The following is a 21,794-nucleotide window of genomic DNA, read 5'->3' on the forward strand; positions in this document are numbered from 1 at the left end:
ACGTACATTCGCTAACACATGGGATACTTTTTTTATTTTTTTATTAGGGGCATTTTGAGCATATCCAAATATTTGTGGGGGTGGGGGGGATATGTCCCCCCCAATGTATATGGTAATTACGGCCTTGAAGTGGACTTCGAGTTGGAATTCTGTCTGAGCTACATGCCAGTTTACAAGCTGAGAGAAAACTTCTCCTGTAGAGTTCTGAAAGCTACACACACACACACACACCTGGCCAGTTCCCACCTTTGCATACAGTCAGTCACCTGCTGCAGCTTAAAATGATCTCACACACCCCGTCACAGCAGCTATCCTGTCCTCCACCACCGCATGACTGATGACCACTACACACACACACACACACACACACACACACACACACACACACACACACACACACACACACACACACACACACACACACACACAGCCCAGTCCCAGGTGTTGAATATTTCATGGGTCTGGTCACATGGTGTCAGGTCTGATTAACGCTGCCGTCCTCTCTCCTCACCATTTCCTGCAGGTCTACAGAGGACGGGGACTTGTGGACGTTCTGGACCTCAGGAGACACAGCCAGTGAGTGTTGTTACCTGTCTGCTCAGGTGTGTGTCTTTAGACTGCATGTTTTTTTTAATCAGCAATTACAGGCCAGACAGTCTGTATCCTCCCTCCCTTCAGTCCAACCTGTTGATGTTCATCTGGTACTGACCTGGGTTCAGGTATTGATCTCAGTCTCAGTATTTTCATGTGAAACAGTCATTTCAGATTTAGGACATGATTCAGGTCTTAATGTGGTCCAGGTTTAGCTTCCTTAGTTGTACCTTTCCGTTGTGAAAGTGGAGCCTGGGTCTTCATTAATGTTTCAGAGAAGGAGTCTCGCTCTAGTGAGTGAGGAGAACAGCTGATGCTATGATCCCTCCATCACCTGCTGGCTCACAGCTAAACTGGGCTCAGGCCTGGTATCAGAGAGATGTGCTGACACGGATGCTTTTAGTTTATTTGTTCATACCGAGATTTCACTTATTAATTAAATGGAAATTCATGTTTGGTGTTTTAATCAATGAAAAATGACACCAGGCCATCACATGTTTCCTGAGTCAGAGGTGACACCTGCAGATTTCCTGTTTTGCAGGTCAAAACCCAGTTAGCAGTGACACAAAAGTGAAATCTTTTATTTTTTAACGGGGAAATTTTGGGCACTTTGCCCAAACATGACTTAAATGATGACTTGATTGTTAAAACAGCTTGATTTTTGATTTGATGAGTGATCATGTTTTCAGTTCACACCTACACACATTTTCTTTTTATGTTGAAATTTTGAACTGTGTTCAGTTTAGAAATTCACCATTCAACAATCATAATATATTGTAATGTATATTTTTTTTGGGGGGGGGAAATTCAGTTCAGAAAATGAACTTTAAACTGACAAACTGACTGCCACACATTTTTACACACACACGATCAATCCCTTAAAAGTCCATTCATCCATTCATCCATCCATCCATCCATCTTCAACCACTTATCCCAGATTGGTTCATGGGGACAACAGAGCCACCCGAGAGCCTCAGACTTCCCTGTCCCCGGCTACATTGTCCAGCTCTGACTTGGGGATCCCGAGGCGTTCCCCATGGCCTCCTCCCAGCTGGATGTGCCAGGAACACCTCAGGGAGGGGCTTTAGGGAGGTGTTCCTGGCACTCTCAATAAATATGGTGGTGGTGTAAAAGAGATTTTCCCACAGTTTCCACAAACCCATTAAGGTTCACCTGTTGTTGAGTCTGTTTCTTCTGTTTGCATTTATGTTTCTATAGAAAGCCACAGAGAGGAAGAAGGCGGCTGATGAGGAGGCTCATGATGAAAGTGACAGAATGATAGAGGGAGTGACAGCAGGGAAGACGGAGGAGTGTGAAACCCAGTAACCCATCTTGAGGTAATAACCAGGTGCAGTAATGGCGGCGTGGCTACGGCGGGTTTCCCTTGGCGACGCCTGGTACAACATGTACTCCCGCCTGCTGCGGACCAAGCCTGTGGGCTCCATGGGTCACAGCTCTGATGACCTCACCGAGCTGGGGGAGGGGTCTGCAGTCGGACTGGCCCAGGTCCTGACCACCATCGACTTGGTGTCGCTCGGGGTTGGCAGCTGCGTTGGCACGGGGATGTATGTGGTCGCCGGGCTGGTTGCCAAGGCCATGGCGGGGCCTGGGGTCATCCTGTCATTTATTATTGCAGCGGTGGCGTCCATCTTGTCAGGTGAGACACCAACAGGAGACACAAGAGAGGGATACTTAACCCTTCCTCCAATTTTCATCCTTTCAGGACCCTATAGTGTCCAAAAATAGACGCACAAAAGAACTGCTATAAAATCATCATATATCAATATTTTAAGTCTTCAAACTGGCATTTAAAGGGTTAAAATTCTGAAAATTACAGAATGTTTGTTAGTTTAGAGCCGAGCTGAAGGGGCTTAAGAGATTTATGCAAAAAAAAAAGCAGAAATAAATATTGGTATATGATGATCTTATAGTAGTTCTTTTGTGCGTCCATTTTTGGACACTAGGGTCCCCAATGGGTGAAACATTTAAAATCTGACACCACATAAAAAATAGTAATGCAATGAAATCAATGTTGGTGCTAATTTTTGACATATCCAATACTCTACTATACTCTATTCATTTTATTTTAAAAAATCTCATATTTTGTGGGGGGGGGGGGGGGGGGTTAGAGGCAACATGTCTTCAAACTGCATTTAAAGGGTTAAAATCCTGAAAATTAATGAACATTTTGTAGTTTTGAGCAGAGCTGAGATGTATGCAAAAAAAGCAGAATGAAATATTGATATATGATGATTTTATAGTAGTTCTTTTGATGGTCCATTTTTGGACATGAGGAACATCTTAATCCTCCAGTAAAAACACTTTGTTCATCTTGTTTGTACTTTTCTCCTTCAAGGTGTGTGCTATGCAGAGTTTGGCGTCCGGGTCCCTAAGACGACCGGCTCGGCCTACACCTACAGCTATGTGACGGTTGGAGAGTTTGTGGCCTTTTTCATTGGCTGGAACTTGATCCTGGAGTATCTCATTGGTACAGCAGCAGGGGCCTCTGCTCTGAGCAGCATGTTTGACTCTCTGGCCAATCACACCATTAGTAACTACATGATAACACACCTGGGCACGCTCAGAGGGCTCGGTCAGTACCATCAGTATCTAACATGGTATAGTAGAAATGAAACAGTGTTTGTGTATTATTTGATGTTTGTCTTTCTGTCTCAGGTAAGGGTGAGGACACGTACCCAGACCTGCTGGCCCTGTTCATCGCCCTGCTGGTGACGGTAATCGTTGCTCTCGGTGTGCGTAACACAGTGGGCTTCAACAACGTCCTCAATGTCATCAACCTGGTGGTCTGGGTCTTCATGATCATCGCCGGACTCTTCTTCCTCTCTGCCAGCAACTGGGAAGGCGGAGAGTTCCTGCCTTATGGCTGGTCTGGGGTGAGATACGGCTGAACATGTTGCAGTCTTGGTCTTGGCGTCCAAATGAAAAATGAAATAGTGAAATAAGTGATGTGTTGTTTGTGTTGAGGTGATGCAAGGGGCAGCAACCTGTTTCTACGCTTTCATTGGCTTCGACATCATTGCAACGACGGGAGAGGAGGCCAAAAACCCCAACACCTCCATCCCATACGCCATCACCGCCTCACTGGTCGCCTGCCTCACCGCATACGTATCGGTTAGTAGGCCTACACCGCACTACATGGTTACCTAGAAGATCTCCTCACACAAATCTGTGCCATGGGGTTGTCATCTCTGTCAACATGGGAATCAAACCCATGGTCATGTTTCTCCAAACACTGACATTAAGGATCTGTCAGCCTGCCTGTGTGCATTTGTGTGAGGGTGGGTGATAAAATACTTTCAAGATAAGGAATTTTGGTAACCCTTTAATTTACAGGCCGTTAATTAGCCTATATGATACTGTCAAGAAATAGCCTAGAAATAACAGTTCATAGTCATGTTTTTTTTTATAAAGATTACATATGCTTTTCATGCTGTGAATTTTTTGGGAAAGGCCAGAATTTTTCTCCACCAAGTCCTTGGCAATTGTCAATTACAAGCAATTATTTCTGGGCTATTTCTACGCAATCAATCGTTATTTCTTGTCTATATTTCTTGACGTTACAAGGAAATTGACCGTTATTTCCAGGCTATTTCTAGACATTATGAAGCAATTAATTGTTATTTCTTGGCTATTTCTTGACATGATCATGTAACTAACCGGCCTGTAAATTAAAGGGTTACTGGAACTTTTAAGGTTAAGCTTAATTTGAAGGTGGAATCCTAAGCCTAGTGGCTACTAAAAAGAGCTATTTGTAAGGTTTCTATTGTTAAAGTACATAGCTAGCATTAGCATTAACCAATGTTTATTTGCCAGTTTGAGACTGTCAGCCACTGTTGCATTTACATTACAAGAGGTTAGAATATGTTCTATTTCTACAGGTCAACCAGACTGGAGCTAGCTAGTTAGCAAACTAACTAACTAATTAACTAACTAACTAACTAACTAACTCAGACTCATAAGTAAACAGATGTTAGTGTTGGAAATCAATCTTCAACATATTTTTTTTTCTCCGAGCTCTGGGAATAGCTGACTTGTTCGTTAAGATATTATCTAGAACTTTATTCTTTGCATGGGGGAATCATTTAAATGTTGTGACACAAATTCTCCTTCCCCAGTTTGTGGTGTGTGAGTTGGCAGCTTCTCACTGGGTGTTGTCATCCATTTTCAGCTCGCAGCTTGGGAAAAGGGGAAGCAACATTTAACCAGCTGTTGTTGGTAAAGCAAATTTATCCAGTAGGATAGTTTGTTTAGCAGTTAGAGAAGGATAAACAAAGGTGAAAATAAGGGCAGCAGCCATGACAGACAAAATAACCTGCTGTTTTCACTAAACTAAACTAAAGTTTGAAGGAGTTGTGTGTTCAACATGCTCTCCTCAATGTAGAGGAGAAGATACAGCATACTGTATTTGGAACATTACCTGTCTGTCCTGGGTACAGGTGAGTGTGATCCTGACTCTCATGGTTCCCTACGACCTGATCGACGGCTCAGCTCCCCTCATGGAGATGTTTGCGGTGCACGGCTTCCTGTGGGGGAAGTACACGGTGGCTGTGGGCTCCATAGCCGGACTCACCGTCTCCCTGCTGGGCTCTCTGTTCCCCATGCCCCGGGTCATCTACGCCATGTCCCGGGACGGACTGCTGTTCAGGTGAGAGGACATGAGACAAACACACACAGATGCAGGGGCGGGTCTTCCATGGTGGCACAGGGGGGCACCTGACCCCCCCCTGCAATCTGATTGGCCACCCTGTGTGCCCCCCAATGGTCATTGACTTGTGGCAATGTCAATCACTGTGTAAAGCTCTTAACAACTTCTATGTTCACTGTACAGAGCTACAAGCACTAACTTCTGACTAAGGCTCTTAATCAACCCTGTCTAGTAAATAAAGAAAAGTTGAGCTCTCTAACTACTGGCTAAGAGTATAAGATATTTCTGTTCACTGTGAGAATTTTTTGTATTCTGCTAAGACTTCCTATTTGCAAGATAGAGTTGATTATTGATTGACTATAATTTTAATCTTGACAAGTGGAAAATGAAAATGTCATAGGCATCTTCCTTACAATGTGAAAGATTCAATGTGGCCAATAAGAGCAAAATGGAGACAGACAAGACAAGACTGTAAACAGTGTGTAACTGTACAATATAAATATTCAAGACAGCGATCAGTGGCAGCCTTCATTTTTGTTACTTTTGGGTGCCCCCCCCCCCCCCCCCCCCTCCCAAATTCACTCTTGTTACCCCCTGTGCCCCCCACCAGAAAATACTCTGGACCCGCCCCTGCACAGATGCCACCTGAATGTGTTGTAACCTAAGAGGCTGACTTGATGCTGAATGTGTCTGCAGGTTCCTGGCACACGTGTCTCCTCTCACACACACTCCCGCCGTGGCGTGTGTGGTGTCGGGGAGCTTGGCGGCCATCTTGGCTCTGCTGGTCAGCCTCAGAGACCTCATAGAGATGATGTCCATCGGCACCCTGCTGGCCTACACTCTAGTCAGCGTGTGTGTGCTTCTGCTGCGCTACCAGCCCGACGGAGAGACAGACACACACCAGTTTAACTCTGGGGAGGACATGGACGGCCTCAAGCACCACGACGACGGAGCTGCGCCAACAAAAGACGACCAGATTTTGATAGAAGGCTCCGGCGGTGGCGGACCTTCATCCTACCACGCCGGTGGGACTGAAGGAGAAGGAGACGAGTCCGACTTCCACACAGGCCACGCCCCGTTGTTGAAAAGGCTCCTGGGGGGTCACTACTACACCCTGCGGCTGCGGCTGGGAATGCCCGATGCGTCGGCCCGGCCCACCCCCGCCACAGGCCGCATCGTGACCCGCTGCACGCTCCTCCTCTTCTTCACGTCCTTCCTCATGTGGTCCACCGTCATATTTGGCGTTGAGCAGGGAACAGGGGCCGCGGCGGTGTTCTCGGGGCTGATGGCCGCAGCCATGGCCGGTTCCATGACAAAGCTTATGATCATGATCATACAGCAGCCGGAGAGCACACGCAGACTGCCCTACATGGCGCCCTGTGTGCCCTTTGTCCCTGCAGCGGCCATATTGGTCAACAGCTACCTCATGCTCAAACTGTCTCCTCTCACCTGGACCAGGTTCACTATCTGGTGCCTCATAGGTGAGTTGAAAAACCCCCGGCCATGAATACAAGTAGTGTGTGAAGTGTGACTATAGGCACTTTAACTTTAGGTTTCTTACCAGTGATAGTTAAAGGGGTAGTTCAACATTTTGGCAAATTGGCCCATTGCCATAATCCCTATAGTCATAGCAGTAGGTTCGTTACCTTTAATTGTCAGTGCAAGCTATTTTTAGAACGGCGGAGCAGAGCCGCGAGCTGCTCAGAGCTACGCTACGGAGACCCATGGGATTTCTTGGTTTCTCTCATTGAACTCATCAAATACACAATCCAACAACTCCAAAACACTGTTGTGGACAAGTTGTGACCTGCACATTCAGCACACTATGAAATGATAACGGAACATTACAAGACAGAGTTGTTTTCGAGGCAAATACAGAGACTGCTTGCTGAAAAACTGTCCCCGATGGAAACACGCATCAGCGTTTTTGCATGAATTTATCTTGCAAACAACTCCATCTCGTAACGTTCCGTTAAAATTGGCCCACTGGCAATGGGCCAGTTTGCCAAAATGTTGAACTATCCCTTTAACTGGTAAGCCACCCTACAGCAACAGTGTTTTTCTGTGTCACCCTAGATTAGAATACGTGTACAGGTTAGTCAGTTAAGCTGGTGACCACTGCTGCACTGTCTATATTTAATCTGATACACACTGTTATTATTGCAGGCCAATGAGAAACAAGCATTTCTTGTTGTAGGCAGCATTGATAATAATAGGTATAGCATTCGGTCAAACTGATCTTAGAAGTTGAAATGTATTGAAAAATACATGATAATAGTAGTAATACATAAATATATTTAATTATCAGGAGAAACGTTGTGAAGTTGATCCAGCATCACCAGCAGCTACATCATAAAATCAGAGCAACAACACGCCATGAATAAACACACTTTATTCTAATTTGTAAAGTTGAACGTGTCTCTGAGCTGTTTTTCTTACAGATGTGCAATTTTGATTTTTAAATGTAAGGTTTTTGTGATGATGTCTGTCTCATTTACAAAAGTTACCTCTCTTACATGAAGTTACATTAACTCATCGATCACCTGGCGCTCAGCTTAAGACCAGCTCAGGCATCTGTCTTGACATATGGTATCAGTTTCTTTGAAGTAGCCTAACGTCAGGGTTTATTCTTAGCGTGTGCTTATAATGTTGGCTCGTCTGTCCTTCAAGTTCTTCCTGTCGATTTTTGCACAGTTTGAGTCATCAGGTGTTCTTCACAACAGCCGACAGGGCAACAGCCACAACTATAAACTAGATGGCAATCAAACACTATGGTACTAAAAATACCAAATTTTAAGTTCCTTTCCTTGTTTCTGTTTTATCTTTTTTTTTTTTTTTTTTACAGTGTGTTTTCATGTTATAACCAATAGTCATTGGTGTGATAATAGTCTTAGGCGTTTGAAGAACATAGTGTGCCTCTGAGGCCATGAATACTGACTTTAGTCACCGTTAGATGTGCAGTTGTCAAACAGATGGGTTAACATAACTCTCTCCAGGTGGACGGTCTCTCTGCGTGACCACTCTACCTGCCTGAGCTTTTATATCCTGACAATCCTTAAAGGGATAGTTCACCCAAAATTCAAATTTCACTCATTATCTACTCACGTCAACTAAGAGCTGTGAGAATTTTCAGAGTCCTCCGTGCCTTCTCTGAGTTACGGGGGGGTCCGCGTAGCAGTATTTGTCCATAAAATGGTTGTCAATGGATACCAACTTTCTTCGTCCAAAAAGACACACCAAAAAACATCCAAATACCTCCATACTGCTCTTCTGTAATGTCCCTCTTGTATTGAAGCCCCGACATGAGAAATTGTTCTGAAAAAAATTCAATAAGTCTATATTTTAAGCTTGTTTGTAGCGGAAGCTCCCAGTGTCTCGGTTCACTGCTCTTCCTGAGATTTGCACTGACCGGCGGAACAATTTCTTATGTCGGGGCTTCAATACAAGAGGGACATTACAGACGAGCAGTATGGAGGTATTTGGATGTTTTTTGTTGTGTCTTTTTGGACGAAGAAAGTTGGTGTCCATTCACAACCATTATATGGACAAATACTGCTGCGCGGACCCCCCTGTAACTCAGAGAAGGCACGGAGAACTCTGATAATTCTCACAGCTCTTAGTCAACATGGTGAGTAGATAATGAGTGAAATTTGAATTTTGGGTGAACTATCCCTTTAACACATACCGCCTGTCTCACCTCCAGGTCTGTTGATCTACGCTTGTTACGGAGTGTGGCACAGCACCCTGGAGCTGAACGCCCGGGAGCAGCAGGCCCACGCCAGCTCCTACCAGCGCTACGATGACCACCTGGACGACACCTTCTCCCCCGACGACGACCTTTACCCCCAGGAGCAAGAGGAGAGGCCGTACCAGGGCTGGTCTGCGCCGGAGGAGAGGGGGGGACACCACTCCCAGCAGCACAACCAGTACCAAGAGGAGAACCAGTATGAGGACGGAGAGGGGGAGCAGTATGAGGACAACGGCGACCAGCATGGATACCAGTCTGGACCAGGTGGCCAGTATAAAAAGTCCAGGGGGAGGACCAATCACGGCTTTGATGCAGGTGAAGAGGAGGACTGAGTTTATGACTTGGATCATAATCACCTGACTGTACATAAAACTGAGCTGTGACTCATTTATGATGCTCAGAGAAGACATTAAATGAATAAGCTCTCAGACATTTTAAGAATTTAACTTGATACCCAGCAGCGACCCCCTCCTCTGGCCTTGTCAGCGTGGGCAGATCTCACTGAATGAGGCCACAGCAGCTGCCCACCTTCCCTCACACATCCTAAAAGTAAAAGTGAACCCACATCCACTTGTCCGCTGCGTCCTGGTTCTTACTTTAACAGAACTTCCTTCCTCTAAATGTCAATTTAGCGCTTCTCCTCTCCTTCTAAAAATACAACCAACCTCTGTGTAGTATTTTGGCATTTGAAAAAGCCTTTAAATTTATGGATCTGTGCCTCAGACTTCACCTTCTGGATCTTGTTTCATCATCCCACCAGGAGCTGAAATAACACACCTCCACCAACGCACCAACGCAGCGCCTTGTGCTGTTTTATTGCAGGAATGTTTTCAGTGTACGCAGTGTGAAAGGACTGGGAACAAGATCAGGGACAACAAAACACGATCGGGCCGTCCTCGGTAGTGATGGAGCCCTTTGTCCGTCCAGTGTAGCAGTAATCCAAACAGAGGCCGGGGATCGGAGGCCTCCGGAGTTGTTGGGTTCCTGGGTCAGTGCCCAGTTGTGCAACAGACTCTGCTACGAACACTGTTGTCCCAGTCTGCCCTGAAGTAGAGCTGCTCACATCACATACACTGTTGTAAACTCAACTGAAGCTTTTGTTTTTGTGCGTTGTTACGGTCACACCAGTGCATTGTGGTGACTTTTTTTTTTAAAGTTACTTTTGTGTTGGTAACACTTTACAATAAGGTCCCTTAATTAACGTTAGTTAGTACATTATTAAGCATTAATATATAAACTAATGTGTTAATTAATACTGAGTAATGCATACATAATGATAACTAATTACATCATTCAACTTTTATTATTACTTAATAATTTATTAACTAACTTTGAGTAGTAAACATTAATTAACTGCTTACTAATAGGCTACATTAATTAATGTGTTTCCTAATCCTAAGTAATACATAATAATGATTGTTAATATATCTGTAAACAGTTAATTAATGCTTAATAATGTACTAACAAACATTAATTAAAGCAGAAGTAAGCGATCCGGTCGTTTTGGCTAATGCTGCGTTCCAGGCAGGCTTTTGAAACCGTAAGTTACAGCTTCAAGTCACGACTTACGACTTTGTAGCGTTCCAGGCAACCCACAACTCGCGTTTCTCCGTCCTGTTGCCTGTGAAAGTCACTATAACGGGCACCCGTAACTTCCGATCCGTGAACTCGCACCAGATCGAACTGGTATGACTTCACAGGTCGGAAAAACACGAGTTACGGGTTGTCTTGAACGCACCATAACTTCTTGTCAGCCGATGGAGTTAGCAGCCCCCGCCCTCGTCATCTATTGGTCCTCGTCCCTACGTCACCACATTCACGCGCATCCCTTGGCTGCACACACAGCCCTTCATGCCGTTCTCTCTCCTCATTGGATAAAAATTGTAGGATACAAGAAAAGTTTTCTCCTCTGCGCAGAGCAGAGCAGAGGGACTGAGAGACCCGTGTTTCGGTCCAAACACTCTATGTAAGTGATTGCTGTCGGAAGATAGAACTATTTAAGACTTATATTAACACAAAAATATCGCTTACATCTGCTTTAAGGGACCCTTATTGTAAAGTGTTACCGTGTTGTTTTGTTTGAGTGAATGGTATTTACAGTGAAGGAGTGTTTGCTCTGTTTGGTGTCTGCAACAGTTAACTTATTTATTAATTAATGGACGTTGTATTTGTTTGTGTTGTGGAATAAATGTGTTTTGTGTGTGAAATGATTCGTCCTCAGACTTTTTAATCAGTAAACTTTTATTTTAAACTTTTATGAATGGTAAAAAAAAAAAAAATACAATATAGATACAGAATTAATGCATATTGATTACATTGTGAATATGATTAGTGTTTTATGTAAAATTGTAAGAAATTACATTTGATATTACATGAAAGAACATATTTGGATTAAATGAGAGCAGGTAATGTCTTTGTTCAACAAATAACTTGAATTCTCTATATTCCTTTGGAAACATGTTCAAAAAGTAAAAACCGTTAAAAAAAATATTTAAGTCAGTACATCAACATACAACTGTAAAAGCTGCATAAGGGAGACAAAAAACAAAAGATAGAATAGAATTATCATGCACAATAATACTATATATTAAAGTAGGTGACTGAGAGATGAATTTTAACACTGATGTTGCTGAATCATTTTGTTTTACTTGAATTATGGGTTGAAAGCTGAGGTCATGGTCAGTTCAACAGGCAGAAAGCCAAAAAAAAAAAAAAAACTTCCCTTCCTGTTCAGGAAAATTGTAACACACTGAACAAAGCTGAACAATTGATGAATATAATTACAGTCTTGTATAAGGCACATATTTAGTCCTAACAACACACACTCAGATGATCTTTGTCTGAAAAAGCAACATATTTCAACAGAACTGGTTTCAGTGGTTTTTGTTTTTATATTTTATCAGAGCTGTTGGGAAGAGCGGCTCGATCTGATTGGTTGAGTTCAACATGAATGGGTGGAGTCATAGAATCACAATTTCACATGGTTTCCAATTCATCCAGTTCATCAAATTCAGACTGAACTGTCTGTCTGAATTACCTGATCATTGGCTCCACCCACCTGATTGATCCAACCAATGAGATTATTTCGGTCTACAGAGGTTTTTCTATGACCTTGTGCCCCCAACAAACCCCTCTCAATGTTGCATCAGCGCAATGTAAAACGTAATCTCACACAGAGTCTCTGAAATGAGGGCCTACAGAGGACAGGACTCTACACCATTGCACTCTTGGCGTGGTTGGCGGGGGGGTCCATCGGCATGGCGGCGCCTCGCTGTCTGGAGTAGTAGAAGCTGTTCTCTCTGGTGGGTGTCCTGATGTCAGCGCTGTGGCAGCACAGGATCGTGGAGCCCCCCAGGGCACAGAGAGCACAGCCCACCCAGCCGGCGTACAGGGAGAAGCCAAAAGACATCAGACCCTCGTTCTGGTGGACCCCGATGGGGAACCAGACGGTCGCTATGATGCCACACACAGCTGGGAAACACACAAAGACATTACAGGAACTGATATTTGAAAACAAAAACCTAAAGTTAGCAGAGCTGCGTCTCTATGACCGACTGTCTGACCGTCCATCCCTGAAGCTGCTGACAGGAACTACCCATCTCATCCCACAGGAAACAGGCTGTCTGACTCATGGAACCCGCAGGATGAGGTCTCAGCTGACAGACCCTGACCCTCCTTCCACCCCCTGCCCTCCTGCAACAGCTGGGAAAGACCTGAGTGCTGTATGTCCCCAAACTGTCCTCTAAAAAACCTACACTACTGTCCTCTAAAACCTTCACTGTCCTATAAGGTCTTCATACTGTCCTCTAAAACCACCACTATTGTCCTCTAAAACCTACATTACTGTTCCCTAAAACCTACACTGTCCTCTACGATCTTCACTATCATGTCCTCTTAAAGCTTCACTTCTGTCCTCTCCAACCTACAGTACTGCACTGTAAAATGTGAACTCATTCAAACTTTAAAAAACAAAACCCAGAAAATCATCTCTTTAATCTAGTCCTGTATTCTAAAAGTACTGGGCCACTAGTTAAATTATCCCCACACTTATTTTATTTAAGCTAATGTCGTATTCAAAATAAATAAAAATAAAAGTCATAAAATATATTCACCATAACGTGTTGACAGAATTAACATCAGAGACTAGACTAGACTAAACTAAACTAAACTAAACTAAACTAAACTAAACTAAACTAAACTAAACTAAAACTTCACATTAATCAGTTAGTTATGCTGAATTGTGTGGTCTTGTGTGCAGGGCCGTTGTATAGGGATGATGATGATAATGATGATAATTCCAGGGGCCCAGCGCCCAGTGGGGCCCACAAAAAACCCCAGTAGTCTAATCTTTGTATGACTGATTTATTCTGCATAAGACCCTGACTAATACTCATAGTAGAATGCTGCATTAACATCAAAACAAAGTAGGCTAAATAAAAAATGATAATACATACGTAGTTTAAGAAAGAAAAGTTAGGGGGTAGGGGCCCACTTTAGTATTCTTTAAGGGGGACCAGAATTCCTAGCAACGGCCCTGCTTGTGTGTTTTCCAAGTTTGCACCTGTGTGTTTGTGTGTGAGACAGAGTCTCCTCACCCATTAGAATGAACAGGACTCCTCCCACGCGGCCGCGGCACAGTTTGACAGCTGAGGTGTCGTTCTGCAGCCGGACGCAGGGCATCGACATGAGCACGAGCAGCATGGAGGGAAGACCGAGCAGGCACGCGCAGATCATTAGAGCACGAGACGTCTGGATGTAAGCTGAGAGAGAGAGAGAGAGAGAGAGAGAGAGAGAGAGAGAGAGAGAGGGTTTTTTATATAACCGCAGCATCTGTTTGGTTTAAACATTTCAACAAAGATCTGGCGCTCTATCGCGCTATAGAGATAGGAATGCACACACACACACACACACACACACACACACACACACACACACACACACACACACACACACACACACACACACACACACACACACACACACACACAGCTTTTCAGACAGATTAGACTGTTTTAAACAAACTGTCACAACTATTCCAATTATTCATTTGAAAAGATACAGACTAATAACATCCAATTACTGCCATCCATCCATCCATCCATCCATCCATCCATCCATAGATCCATCCATCCATCCATCCATCCATCTCACCGGGCAGTGTGAGGATCTGGTTGAGGGCCACGCAGTGATAAAGCGCCGGGGAGATGACGCACTCCGCCCAGAGGCCCCGGGAGCCCAGCTCGTCCATGCGGACGCAGGTGGCCACCGTGTAGTCACAGGTCCGGACCCAGTCGTTGGTCGCCGTGGCGACAATGACCCCGACCCAGCCCGCGCAGCTGGCCGCGCTGCCGGTGAGCTGCCTGCACATGTGCGCCATGGTGGAGTGGCCCTGCGTTTTTACGCGCTCCACAACCAGAGAATCACTCTTCTTATGATGCTGAAAAGGGGATTATTATGTATCTGTCTGTCTGCAGGAGTGAAAAAGTATTTTCTGCTGCTTCACGAGTAAAAATACAAAAATAAACAGTGATAACCACAGGTATATTTTTCTTTTGATTAAAAATATTTATAAATCCTTTGAAAAAAAAAACCCAAACACACAAAAAAGCAGAGATGAGACAATAATCCAGCTGTGTTCCGTCTGTGCGCTCCAGGCTGATGCGCAGGAAAATGCCTAGAATAAGAGTTATCTTTGGGTGTGGTGGGGAATAACTCGCCCTTCAGTCCAAACTTTACACCAATCAGCGCGCACCAGATCCTAACCCAAACCAGATCTGGTTGAGATCTGAGAGCCTGAGAGAGAAAAACAAGAAGCTGCAGGCGGAGGATGTGCATCTGAAAACAGCATCAGGAAGGAACTTACAGACCTGAATCCAAATCAGTTTGCTTTATAAAACACAGACTCTCCTCACTCACTGCCATCACTCACCTGCCTCACCGTGGCCCCCTGCTGGTGGAACTTCACTCCATCCACATGAGCTGCAAAAACCTCTAACAATAAGATAAAACAACTGCTTTGATTAATTATTCATTTATTAAATAATTTCAAGCAGGATACCATAAAAATGTGACGATTAAAGACACCAGTCTCTACCCTGATAGTGACTTTTTTTTAATCCACAGAATATAGTGATATAAAACATTAAACTTTCATTAATCACTTACAAAGTCTACGTATCATTATTATTATTCTTTTTTTCTTTGACACACACTGGTTATGTTAGCTACTGGATAGATTTGTCATCGACGTCACGTTCTAAAAAAACTAAATAGACAAATTTTATATATTAAATGTTCAAAATCCTTCGTGAAATAGCTTCAAATTTACACTCTCCAGTGGCATGTAAAATATACACAAAGTTACAAAACCCCCCTCCCCCCCCAGGTCTCCTGCTACAGTCAGAGGGCCCAGAAACCGATTGAATTTCTTCTGGACTCTGGTATCCTCACGCGTCTTCACCTCCTCTGTTCCCGTCTGCTAAGGCCACACCTCGATTTATAATATCATAAATTACAGTGAATCTCTTTTTGTGACTTTGTTCTGTCAGCGTTGGTGTCGAGCTTTTCTTTTCAAACAGTTTTTCTCTCTCGTCTTTTTTCATGTCTTTATTGCCTGTTTTCCTTCCACACCAAAACCCTTGAGCGTTCTCTCTCTCTCCTCTTTTTTTTCTTGATGGGTTTTTCCTCTCTCTGTCTGTCTCTCTTTCATTGGTTTTTCAGTGCGTTGATGTGAGCACAGATCTTGAGAGCCGGTCCTAGTTTGATGTTCATGCTGGTCATCAGGTGGTCCTCGGTCAGCAGCAGCAGAGCCTGGCCGTCGATCTCCTGAAGCCGGAAAGCCTCGGCTACGTCGCTGCAGCCTGAGTATGACAAGCAAACACAGGCAAGGGTTAAAACCTTCAATTAAAACTCACATGATGGGGGCGGTGTTTAGCTCAGTTGGTAGAGCACCCGCCCCATGTGTTCAGGCTAATAGTCCTCGCTGCAGGCGGCCCCGGTTCGAGTCCCGCGTCGGACGCCCCTATCCTGCATGTCATTCCCCCCATCTCTGCCTCCCATTTCCTGTCACACTCTCAACTGTCCTATCGAATAAAGGCATGAAAAGCCAAAAAATATACTTAAAAAAAAAAAAAAAAAAACTCACATGATGGGACTAAAGACTGTCCCAGAATGCACTGGGTGAGAGGTGGGGAACATCAGAGGCCTGTTTTTCCTAGTTTAAAGGGGAAGACCGGTCTCTTTTCCTCTGTTTTGCTAACCCTCCTCTTGGCCATGTGCATTTGTTTTCAATGAAGCTGGCGATAAAATCAACCAATAAAGCGGTGGATAACGTTATATACGCATTACGATGTGTATGTTTGTGTAGCCTTATCTGTCATAAACAAGAGATTAGGGGTTACAGGGTGTGTTTGTGTGGCGATGCTGCAGAGACGAGAGCTGGGACACCGGGTCGGAGGCTCTGATCTTACAAGGTTGGTTTTCAGCCAAGAGACGCTAGGTGGAAGGCAGGCTTACTCTGAAGCTGTTTAATTAAGGTAAACATGTGCATTGTTAAGGTAAAAATCGTGCATAGTTCCTCTTTAAATCTTAAACAGCAACATAAGCTTTGTAGCCCTAAAACCCAGTATCATGTAGACCAGAGGAGGGCAAACTTTTTGGCTCAGGGGCCACAATGAGTTTTAAACTTGACGGCTGGGCCATGGATGGATACAGTGTGTTTGTGTGAACTAATATAAGCCATTACCTAAAAGTAAAAGAAAACTAACATTCAAATTACATTCAGTTTCAGTCTAAGCAGTGTTGCTGTTTGTAACTAAGCAACTAAGTTTGCAGTCTTTGCTATAATTAGGACAATTTTGTACCAATATTTGATGGGCCGGATTAAAAAGCCCAACATCCAGTGTAAGATTATTACTCTGTACAAAATTTTAAATCTGAAAAACTGGAAACATTTCTAAAGATTTTGAATTTACTGACTCAAATGACAAAGATAAAAGAAAATCCACACATCACAGAAGCTGGAATCAGAGATTATTTTGCACATGGGCTTGAAAACCAGCAGAAACCATGAGTCACAGTGGCTCCACTGTGTTTTCTACAGCATTTACTTATGGGTGGATGGATAAATCTTCATATCCACATACAGTAGTAAATAGACATATGGCACTCCTCTAGTCTCTATGACCACTTAAGGTGCTTTACACTACCAGTCACATTCACCCATTCCAGAATCCACCTTTTTTTTTTGGTTTTAGAAACAACAGTGAGGCGTCAACAACTTTTTACACTTCATATCCCAGAAGTCAACTTGTAGTTTTACCGTAGTTTAGTTTAGTTTAACTTTATTGTCCACCTTGGTGCAAATTTGTCTTTGGCTTCCTCTACATTAAATTACATTACAAAACAAAAGGACGAATCACATCATACCACACAGACAAATTATCCAGCAGTATGTTAGAATTAAGAAAACCTTGAGCGCATATAGGTGCAGCCATTTGCATTAAGTGCTTGTATAGCACATGCAATAAAAGATTTCTTGTATATGTTCTGGCTCGCCCCCACTCCGGCTGCTGAGGCATCCTCAGATACCTCACAGAGTTGTTGTTGTTGTTGTACCCTGCAACATTACTGACTGTGGAAAACTTGTTTTTGTTCTTCACATTCAAACTGACAGCAGGCAGGTAGCCACCTATAGCCCAGTTCTAAGTAACCGAGGGGCAGTTGTGGGTTTCGTATCTTGCCCTTGCGACTTCGACATGGGGACTGGAGCCGCCCACGGGTTGTGTTATTATGTTGTGCAGAGGAGCAGAAATAACCAGAGCTCAGTAACGATATGAGTGGCGTGTTTGTGCTGCTGCCTGCCATAGTTTCTCCTGTGAACCATGAGCACAGAGCGGAGACTAACCCGCCAGCGCTCTCTCTGCCTGTGTGAGGGAGAAAGATGAAGAGTCAGCTGAACTCAAGTCAGCAGCTGAACAGCTGAACATAGTTAAACATCCTCAGTCACAAATACTCCTCAAATGCTGCAGAGGAGTTTTATTCTGATACGCTCTAGCATACAAATGAATGCACACGCAGCACACACTCTACAGTACCTAGTACCTTCTTGCTCAACTGGTTATGGAGCATTTATCATTTCTATTCAGTTCTATTTAAAGATTAGTGATAATATAGATCTATATATGTATATAGCCTACTTATATATCAGAGAGATAAAGATGAGTGATAATATATTAGAATAAATCCAGCTATAGAAAGTCAAAAAATAATTTATTGTATAGATTATAATGACAAGAAAGCTTGATAGATAATTTATGAATAAGGGTTGGGAGTAAATAAGTTTTACTTCTTCCCACTCCTTTTCAGATATGAAAAAAAAAAAAAAAATCTAATTATCTTTATTTTCAATTATTTTATTTTTGTTCATGTGTTGTCTTTGCAAAGTTTTTATTTGTTATGTCTGTCCATTACTGTATTATGTTTTATTTCTTTTAACATGTCCGAAATAAACTAAACTAACTAACTATTTGGTCTGGTTTTGGTCATAATGCATTTTTTTTGTTTATTGAATGTTGTCTCTAACTATTTTATGACTATTTATTTATTAGGCTAACTGTTTTTTTATCGTATTAAAGCAGAAGTAAGTGATCCGGTCGTTTTGGCTAACTTCTTGTCAGCCGATGGAGTTAGTCTGGCAGGACCCTACGTCACCACATTCACGCGCATCCCTTGGCTGCACACACAGAGAGGACCGCCCCTTTATGCTGTTCTCTCTCCTCATTGGATAAAGGTTGGAGGATACAAGGAAAGTTTTCTCCTCGGCTCAGAGCAGAGCAGAGTGACTGACAGACCTGTGTTTCGGACCAAACACTCTATATAAGTGATTGCTGTCGGAAGACAGAACTATTTAAGACTTATATTAACACAAACAATCCCGCTTACTTCTGCTTTAAGGGTTGAAGAGGTGTCTGGCACACTGCTTTTCATTGCATTGAACTGTACACAGTACCTTGAATGACAATAAACTAAACTAAACTAAACATAATGTAATAATGTGAACATAATGTGATGCAGTGAAGTTGTAAAAGACATTAAACTGAAAGAAAGGTGAGAGAGTTGGAGAGATGAAGTCTCCCTTTGGACCTTTCTGCCTGATAGTTCTCAGTGATGTCAGAGTGACAGCTGGTGATTGACAGTTTTCACGTTACCTCATCCAGCGATGAATTTCACTGATTTGTGAAAGACTTAATTGGACGAGGAGGAGTCAGAGAAGCGGTGAATGAGCCCCCCCCCTCCCTCCCTCCCTCCCTCCCTCCAACACCAGCCATCATCTGCTGACGATTACGACGCTTGAGTGTTTGTATAAATCAAACTGACACTGTTCAGGGAGGCTGCCAGCCCCAGAGACGCCGCCTGGTGTTCAGACCGGTTGGTATTTACCTGGCAGTGTGTGTATGAAGGCCGTCACTTCCTCCACACTCCACTGGGAGGGGGCGGGTTTGAAGGTGGTGGTGGGCGTGGAGGTGGTGGTGGTGGTGGTGGTGGCGGGCGCCGAGGCCCTCCGCGCTCTCCGGGCCGCCCGCCGGTCCATCCTCGCCGTCATGGCAACAGCGGGATCCTCGTCCCCTCCGTCGTCGTCGTCCTCTACCCCTCCCATCTCCCTGTCCTCCTCTTCCTCCTCCTCCTCATCGTCCTCGTCCTCTGCTGCCACCACCTTCTCTTTTTCCTCCTTCTCGCGGCGTCCAGCGCTCCACAGGTCACGGGGCTGCCAGCGAGAACAAAGGTGAGTTCATCAGTTGTAATTCTGATACCTGAGGATCAAGCTGGCTAGAACATAGTCTGAAGAAACGTAGTGTGACGTGAAGCTGGTTTGGACTAATGCATTTACAGTTTGGTGCTTAGATCTGGTGGCCCGGTTTTAGGATGGTCACAAAAAGCCAACAAATCAACATCAGTCACATGACCAGAAGAGTATTGGTTGCCACTTGATTGTGTGGATGTTGGTTCAACCGCCTAACAAATTTAAAGGGATAGTTCAACATTTTGTCAAACTGGCCCATTGCCATAATCCCAAAATGCAAGCTATTTTCAGAACAGCGGAGCAGAGCCGCGAGCTGCTCAGAGCTACGCTACGGAGGCTAATGGGATTTCTTGGTTTCCCTCATCAAACTCATCAAATACACAATCCAACAACTCCAAAACGCTCTTGTGGACAAGTTGTGACCTCCACATTCACCACACTATGAGATAATAACACAACGTTACGAGACAGAGTTGTTTTAGAGGTAAATTCATGCAAAACAGCTGATGCCGTTCCCGTCGGGGGCAGTCTCTGCATTTACCTCGAAAACAACTCTGTTTGGTAACGATCTGTTATTATCTCATAGCGTGGTGAATGTGCAGGTCACAACAGCTTTTTGGAGTTGTTGGATTGTGTATTTGATGAGTTTGATGAGGGAAACCAAAAAATCCCATGAGCCTCCGTAGCGTAGCTCTGAGCAGCTCGCGGCTCTGCTCCGCTGTTCTAAAAATAGCTTGCACCGACAATTAAAGGTAACGAACCTACTCCTAAAACTATAGGGATTATGGCCAATTTGCCAAAATGTTGAACTATCAAGCTTTAAGATGAATATATCATTTGTAAATTGTAAATCTTGAATTTTCATATAGAATAAGTACATAATTGTTTCTTTATGTAATGTAAAAGCAGAAATTAACAAGTTAAGATTAATAGTGAAGATCTTTACTTTTTGGTAAAATATTGAATAATTTTACTTCACAGTAAAAAATAATTATTGGAATGAAACAATATGAGAAGTTCAGGGGAAGAATTTCCCTCTGGAGGAACAGCTGACAACTGACATCTGAAACACTACGGTGAACTCTTATATTTTATGGCAAAGAAACACAAGTAAAAGGCGCTGGAATATAAAATAGTATAATTGAAAGACTTGTAAAAATAAAATACCTAGTAGTATAGTGTACAGTGGTCTTCATCATCACATAAACCTGGCCCCTCACTAAGGAGATTGTCAGGGAAACAAACCCTGTGCTGAGGATGCAGTTATTACAACAGCCACTAGAGGTCAGCTGTGCTCTCATCTACAGTGACATCACTAGAAAATCTCTTGATTAAGAGTTTCTACAGGTGTTGGAGGCTCAGTAGTTAAATCCATTCATCAGGGACACAAGGAAGATTTCAGCCCCAACTTCTCTCCAACAAGATTTCATTGATTGAATGAACTGTTTAGATGCACAGTCTGTCTTTTGTGTCACAATATGAAACACTGCACGGTGCTTCAAGGCCTCTCTTCGCTGTCAGGAATAAATATCTACCAGGGAACAAACAGGAAGTAAAGACATTTGCATAAACTGAGTCTAATAAACTGGATTAACATGTAAAATATCCTAAAGGGTAAGATTTTATAACTCTCCACAGGTATTTCCAAAACATACTGTATAGGGCCTTTTTAGCTGCTGCTTGTGATAATTATAAATGTGTCATTTAAGTAAGAAGATATTTTGTCTTATAGAAGAGTAGCTTATAGTTTGAGGCCAGAATCCATCTCTTTTTTTTGGTTTTAGAAACAACAGTGAGGCATCAACAACTTTTTACACTTCATATCCCAGAAGTCACAGCAGCTTGTTAAGTGAACACCTGTGTGAGCAGACTGAGTGTGTGTTGAGCTGTGTGTCTGGGACTAAAAGGCAGAAAGCAGAGAAACAGGAGGATTTCAACTGCGGACGATTAACACTTTCAACACAGTGTGGAAACTACAGACTGAATCA

At 43.5% G+C, this 21,794-nt stretch overlaps 3 protein-coding genes across 4 annotated transcripts in view; 1 reads left to right on the forward strand and 2 right to left on the reverse strand.

Moving 5' to 3' along the window:
* Nucleotides 1-1,947: 1,947 nt before the first annotated feature.
* On the forward strand, nt 1,948-9,337 carry slc7a14b (solute carrier family 7 member 14b; the record flags this gene model as incomplete). The annotated part of the gene is made up of 7 exons (XM_083995313.1): nt 1,948-2,248; nt 2,948-3,184; nt 3,268-3,485; nt 3,577-3,723; nt 5,049-5,257; nt 5,954-6,738; nt 8,961-9,337. 7 exons carry the CDS (start codon nt 1,948-1,950, stop codon nt 9,335-9,337), a joined length of 2,274 nt encoding a protein of 757 aa, XP_083851439.1.
* Nucleotides 9,338-12,216: 2,879 nt separating this feature from the next.
* On the reverse strand, nt 12,217-14,382 carry cldn11b (claudin 11b; the record flags this gene model as incomplete). The annotated part of the gene is made up of 3 exons (XM_083995427.1): nt 12,217-12,476; nt 13,601-13,765; nt 14,157-14,382. The coding sequence occupies 3 exons, from the start codon at nt 14,380-14,382 to the stop codon at nt 12,217-12,219; spliced, it is 651 nt and encodes a 216-aa protein (XP_083851553.1).
* A 683-nt stretch (nt 14,383-15,065) lies between these two features.
* Nucleotides 15,066-21,794, reverse strand: part of LOC311003642 (polyhomeotic homolog 3) — a 31,264-nt gene continuing 24,535 nt past the window's right edge. For both annotated transcript variants that reach the window (XM_083995433.1, XM_083995432.1), the window contains 2 exons: nt 19,446-19,770; nt 15,066-15,865 (listed from right to left, as the gene is read on the reverse strand). In XM_083995433.1, the coding sequence (XP_083851559.1) occupies nt 15,711-15,865; nt 19,446-19,770 (480 nt within the window). In that variant the 3' untranslated portion in view covers nt 15,066-15,710. The remainder of the gene's footprint in view (nt 15,866-19,445; nt 19,771-21,794) is intronic.

The sequence above is a fragment of the Trachurus trachurus genome (assembly GCF_905171665.1).
Source record: "Trachurus trachurus genome assembly, chromosome: 20".
NCBI lineage: Eukaryota > Metazoa > Chordata > Actinopteri > Carangiformes > Carangidae > Trachurus > Trachurus trachurus.